A 6311-nucleotide genomic window follows, 5' to 3' on the forward strand; every position below is an offset into this window, starting at 1 on the left:
TGGGAATCGGATAAATACTTGAAAAGGAAAAAGTTTGCAGGGCTAATGGGGAGAGAGCAGGGTGGGGGGGAGTGGGATTAATTGGATAGCTCTTTCAAAGAGCTGGCACAGGCACAATGGGCCGAATGGCCTCCTGTGCTGTAAGATTCTAAGAGTGTTTTCAGCTACCGATGTTCAGTTCTGGGTTCCAGAACCAAGGCGGGTAAATGGAGTTGAGGAACAGGTCAGCCCTGAGCTAATCGAAGGGGGCAACAGACCCGAGGGGCTGAATGGCCTCCTCCTCTTCCAGTGTTTGCTGTGGGCTCCTGATTGGACACGGCGGGCCAACCCCCAGTGTCCAGGGCCACTGTTTATCCCTCAACCAACATCACTTTTTTAAAAAAAAACCAGATGATCTGGTCATCAACCACATCGTGGGATCTTGCCATGCGCAAATTGGCTGCCTCGTCTCCCTACATGACTTGAAAAAGGAGCCATTTGCAGGGCAGCGGGGAGAAAGTAATTGGATGGCTCTTTCAAAGAGCCGGCACAGGCACGATGGGCCGAACGGCAGCGCTGTACGATTCCATGATTACAAGTGACCAGATTTTTTTTTAAAGAGGGTTTCATTGGCGGGGCGCCCCGAGGCGCTGTGGGAGTGCGAGAACCTGCCTTGGCGCTGCCGTTTTTTTTTTTTCTCTCTCTCCGCCTCCAGGTTACGGACACACCGTCCCTCTCACTAACGGAGGGAAGGCATTCTGCATCCTCTACTCGGTCCTGGGGATCCCCGTCACCCTGTTGATGCTCACCAGTCTGGTGCAACGCCTCATGTTTTACGTCCACTGGGTGCCCATCGTCTACGTCCACGCCAACTGGGGCCTCCCGCTGAAGCTGGTCGCACAGGTGCACGCCTTCCTGGTCGGGCTGGTCGTCGTCAGCTGCTTCTTCCTGATACCAGCCGCGGCTTTCGTGGCCCTGGAGAAGGGCTGGGACTACGTGCAGTCTCTGTATTTCTGCTTCATTTCCCTCAGCACCATCGGCCTTGGAGACTACGTGCCAGGGAAATCACGCTACCCCAGCTACCAACACCTCTACAAGGCCGGCATCGCATGTGAGTGTCCCGTTGCACGGGCCTAAGGGTCTCTACTGCCCTTTTTGAAAAGACCTTAGCTCAGTGGGTCTCTCTCTCCCTCTCTCTCTCTCTCTCGCCTCTGAGTCAGAAGGTCGAAGGTCCGAGTCCCCACTCCAGAGACTCGAGCCCCGTAACCCAGGCCGACACTCCCCGGTGCCGGTGCCGAGGGAGCGCCGCGCTGTCGGAGGGTCGGTACTGAGGGAGCGCCGCGCCGTCGGAGGGTCGGTACTGAGGGAGCGCCGCAATGTGGGAGGGTCAGTACTGAGGGAGCGCCGCACTGTCGGAGGGTCAGTACTGAGGGAGCGCCGCACCGTCGGAGGGTCAGTACTGAGGGAGTGCCGCGCTGTCGGAGGGTCAGTACTGAGGGAGCGCCGCACTGTCGGAGGGTCCGTACTGAGGGAGCGCCGCGCTGTCAGAGGGTCAGTACCGAGGGAGCGCCGCACTGTCGGAGGGTCGGTACTGAGGGAGCGCCGCACTGTCGGAGGGTCAGTACTGAGGGAGCGGCGCGCTGTCGGAGGGTCGGTACTGAGGGAGCGCCGCGCTGTCGGAGGGTCGGTACTGAGGGAGCGCCGCGCCGTCAGAGGGTCGGTACCGAGGGAGCGCCGCACCGTCGGAGGGTCGGTACCGAGGGAGCGCCGTGCCGTCGGAGGGTCGGTACCGAGGGAGCGCCGCGCCGTCGGAGGGTCGGTACCGAGGGAGCGCCGCGCCGTCGGAGGGTCGGTACCGAGGGAGCGCCGCGCCGTCGGAGGGTCGGTACCGAGGGAGCGCCGCGCCGTCGGAGGGTCGGTACCGAGGGAGCGCCGCGCCGTCGGAGGGTCGGTACCGAGGGAGCGCCGCACCGTCGGAGGTGCCGTCTTTCGGACGAGGCGTTAAACCGAGGGCGAACAACCCCAAAACGTGCGAGTCTGGAAGGAGCTGAAACTTCGGCCTTTTTTCTTTATCGGCTGCGGGCTGAGGTCTGAGGGCCAGAGAATAACATAGTGTTCACATCACACCTACTCATATACCCTCCGAAACGCTTCACAGCGGATCGAGTTACTTGGAGGTGCAGGGCCTGTTCTTATTTGGGCAGCCTTTTCAGTGCACAGCAAGATCCCAGGCCAACCAATCAACAGCTCATCCGTTTGGTGATGGATGAAGGAGGAATGTTGGCATCGGGGGAAATCCTTGCTCTTCTTCCAATAGAGCGACACTCTGTATCTAACCCTGTACCTGCCCTGGGAGTGTTTGACGGGACAGTGTAGAGGGAGCTTTACTCTGTATCTAACCCTGTACCTGCCCTGGGAGTGTTTGATGGGACAGTGTAGAGGGAGCTTTACTCTGTATCTAACCCTGTACCTGCCCTGGGAGTGTTTGACGGGACAGTGTAGAGGGAGCTTTACTCTGTATCTAACCCTGTACCTGCCCTGGGAGTGTTTGACGGGACAGTGTAGAGGGAGCTTCACTCTGTATCTAACCCTGCACCTGCCCTGGGAGTGTTTGACGGGACAGTGCAGAGGGAGCTTTACTCTGTATCTAACCCTGTACCTGCCCTGGGAGTGTTTGACGGGACAGTGTAGAGGGAGCTTTACTCTGTATCTAACCCTGTACCTGCCCTGGGAGTGTTTGATGGGACAGTGTAGAGGGAGCTTTACTCTGTATCTAACCCTGTACCTGCCCTGGGAGTGTTTGATGGGACAGTGTAGAGGGAGCTTTACTCTGCATCTAACTTGTACCTGCCCTGGGAGTGTTTGATGGGACAGTGTAGAGGGAGCTTTACTCTGTAATCTAACCCTGTACCTGCCCTGGGAGTGTTTGACGGGACAGTGTAGAGGGAGCTTTACTCTGTATCTAACCCTGTACCTGCCCTGGGAGTGTTTGACGGGACAGTGTAGAGGGAGCTTTACTCTGTATCTAACCCTGTACCTGCCCTGGGAGTTTTTGATGGGACAGTGTAGAGGGAGCTTCACTCTGTATCTAACCCTGTACCTGCCCTGGGAGTGTTTGACGGGACAGTGTAGAGGGAGCTTTACTCTGTATCTAACCCTGTACCTGACCCTGGGAGTGTTTGATGGGACAGTGCAGAGGGAGCTTTACTCTGTATCTAACCCTGTACCTGCCCTGGGAGTGTTTGATGGGACAGTGTCGAGGGAGCTTTACTCTGTATCTAACCCTGTACCTGCCCTGGGAGTGTTTGATGGGACAGTGTAGAGGGAGCTTTACTCTGTAACTAACCCATGCTGTACCTGCTCTGGGAGTGTTTGATGGGACAGTGTAGAGGGAGCTTTACTCTGTATCTAACCCCGTACCTGCCCTGGGAGTGTTTGATGCCGACCGTGGTTAGCTCAGTTAACCGGCCTTGCCGTCGCCTAACCAATTGTGATGCTTTGCCGTGTGCAGGCTACATGATGATCGGGCTGGTCGCCCTGCTCGTGGTGGTCGAGACCTTCTACAAACTCGAGGAGATGCAGCACTTTGTCCAACTCTTTGTCAGCCACGTCGACAAGGAGGTCTGGCTGGGCCTGAGGGAGCAGGAGGTGGCCATCACTGCCTCGAAGGCGGCCGCCGTGGGAGGCCTCGCCTGCGGCGACAGACGGGTTAACGGTCCCGAGACGGCCTTGCACGGCGAGGGGGCGGTACGCTCGTCCGAACAGTGACGCGCCCCCGCCCTCGCCGGGACCCCTCCCACAAACAGCAGCCATCGGACGTCCCCAGCGTGTCCTCTCCCCGACTCCCCGCACCAAACCTGTGGCAAACCTCGGTCTCCGTGAATCCCGTCATTCTCGGCCTGCTGGGACCCCCGTCTTCGACACGCACGTATCTGTTTCTGGAACAGAATGCCCCGATCTATCGATTTTTATTTCAGTATTGTATGAAAAAAACTAGCATGTAAATAATAAAAGTTACCGCGAGTTAATTGGGCTGATGCTGGATTCTCCCCGTCTGAGACGGGGCCGACCGGGCCTCGTTTTAACGTCTCATCCGACGGACGGCACCTCTGACAGTGTAGCACTCCCTCAGACCGACACCGTGGGCCTGGATTAGGGGCTCAATTTCCTGGAGTGGGGGCTCGAACCCACGACCCCCCTGACTCAGAGAGACACCCACCGAGCCGGATTGCGGCAGAGTAAACTGACGGAGCGAGGAGCCGCACGGGTTTTTTGAGGTTCCAGGTTAGAGTAGGAGACGCTGAGAACAGGGAGGAGTCCCGGAGGAGAAAGGGCTTCAGGTGTTATCCGTGGCTCGGTGGGCGGGCACTCGTGCCCCAGCGTCAGGTCGTGGGTTCGAGCCCCCACTCCAGAGACTCGAGCTCCATCATCCAGGCCGACACTCCCCACTGTAGTACTGAGGGAGCGCCGCACTGTCGGAGGGTCGGTACTGAGGGAGCGCCGCACTGTCGGAGGGTCGGTACTGAGGGAGCGCCGCACTGTCGGAGGGTCAGTACTGAGGGAGTGCCGCACTGTCGGAGGGTCAGTACTGAGGGAGCGCCGCACTGTCGGAGGGTCAGTACTGAGGGAGCGCCGCACTGTCGGGCGGGTCGGTACTGAGGGAGCGCCGCACTGTCGGAGGGTCGGTACTGAGGGAGTGCCGCACTGTCGGAGGGTCGGTACTGAGGGAGCGCCGCTCTGTCGGAGGGTCGGTACTGAGGGAGCGCCGCACTGTCGGAGGGTCGGTACTGAGGGAGTGCCGCACTGTCGGAGGGTCAGTACCGAGGGAGAGCCGGGCTGTCGGGGGGTCAGTACCGAGGGAGAGCCGCTCTGTCGGAGGGTCAGTACCGAGGGAGCGCCGCACTGTCTGAGGGTCAGTACCGAGGGAGCACCGCGCTGTCGGAGGGTCAGTACCGAGGGAGCGCCGGGCTGTCGGAGGGTCAGTACCGAGGGAGAGCCGGGCTGTCGGAGGGTCAGTACCGAGGGAGAGCCGGGCTGTCGGAGGGTCAGTACCGAGGGAGAGCCGCTCTGTCGGAGGGTCAGTACTGAGGGAGCGCCGGGCTGTCGGAGGGTCAGTACCGAGGGAGCGCCGCGCTGTCGGAGGGTCAGTACTGAGGGAGCGCCGGGCTGTCGGAGGGTCGGTACCGAGGGAGAGCCGGGCTGTCGGAGGGTCGGTACCGAGGGAGGGCCGGGCTGTCGGAGGGTCAGTACCGAGGGAGAGCCGCACTGTCGGAGGGTCAGTACTGAGGGAGCGCCGGGCTGTCGGAGGGTCAGTACCGAGGGAGCGCCGCGCTGTCGGAGGGTCAGTACCGAGGGAGCGCCGGGCTGTCGGAGGGTCAGTACCGAGGGAGAGCCGGGCTGTCGGAGGGTCAGTACCGAGGGAGCACCGCGCTGTCGGAGGGTCAGTACCGAGGGAGCGCCGGGCTGTCGGAGGGTCAGTACCGAGGGAGAGCCGGGCTGTCGGAGGGTCAGTACCGAGGGAGAGCCGCACTGTCGGAGGGTCAGTACTGAGGGAGCGCCGGGCTGTCGGAGGGTCAGTACCGAGGGAGAGCCGGGCTGTCGGAGGGTCAGTGCCGAGGGAGCGCCGCGCTGTCGGAGGGTCAGTACTGAGGGAGCGCCGGGCTGTCGGAGGGTCAGTACCGAGGGAGAGCCGCACTGTCGGAGGGTCAGTACCGAGGGAGCGCCGCACTGTCGGAGGGTCTGTACTGAGGGAGCGCCGCACTGTCGGAGGTGCCGTCTTTCGATGAATCGTTAAGCCGAGGGCCCCGTCTGCCCCTCTCAGGTGGATGTAAAAGATCCCACGGCCACTATTGGAAGAAGAGCAGGGGGGAGTTCTCCCCGATGTCCTGGGGCCGATATTTATCCCTCAACCAACATCACTAAAAAAACAGATGATCTGGTCATTATCACATTGCTGTTTGTGGGATCTTGCTGTGCGCAAATCGGCTGCTGCGTTTCCTACATTACAACAGTGACTACACTTCAAAAGTACCTCATTGGCTGTAAATCGCTACGGGGCATCCTGAGGTGGTGAAAGGCGCTATATAAATGCAAGTTCCTTCCTACAGTAAGTGTGTGGTAACGTCCCGCTCTCGTCTCTGGAGTGCAGCCTGAGGAAGCTCACCCACTGCTCTGGGACTACGGTGACGAGCTGCAGGATGGGGGCTTGGGACGTTGCCCTTTTAAGGTGGCTGCTCCCGGAGCTCGAGGATAAGCGGGATTAGGGCGATCAGTGCGTTCTGACGGGGAGGCTCATCCCTCCCGAGTCCCTCAGACGGACTGCGCTTCAGAAA

General features: G+C 60.2%; 1 protein-coding gene across 1 annotated transcript; it reads left to right on the top strand.

Moving 5' to 3' along the window:
• The first annotated feature begins 537 nt into the window (after positions 1-537).
• LOC137306335 (potassium channel subfamily K member 1-like) lies at positions 538-3974 on the top strand. Its single transcript, XM_067975483.1, has 3 exons — positions 538-577; positions 695-1090; positions 3491-3974. The coding sequence occupies exons 1-3, from the start codon at positions 538-540 to the stop codon at positions 3745-3747; spliced, it is 693 nt and encodes a 230-aa protein (XP_067831584.1). The 3' UTR covers positions 3748-3974.
• The last annotated feature ends 2337 nt before the right edge of the window (positions 3975-6311 follow it).

Source organism: Heptranchias perlo, chromosome 43, assembly GCF_035084215.1.
Source record: "Heptranchias perlo isolate sHepPer1 chromosome 43, sHepPer1.hap1, whole genome shotgun sequence".
NCBI classification, from domain to species: Eukaryota; Metazoa; Chordata; class Chondrichthyes; order Hexanchiformes; family Hexanchidae; genus Heptranchias; species Heptranchias perlo.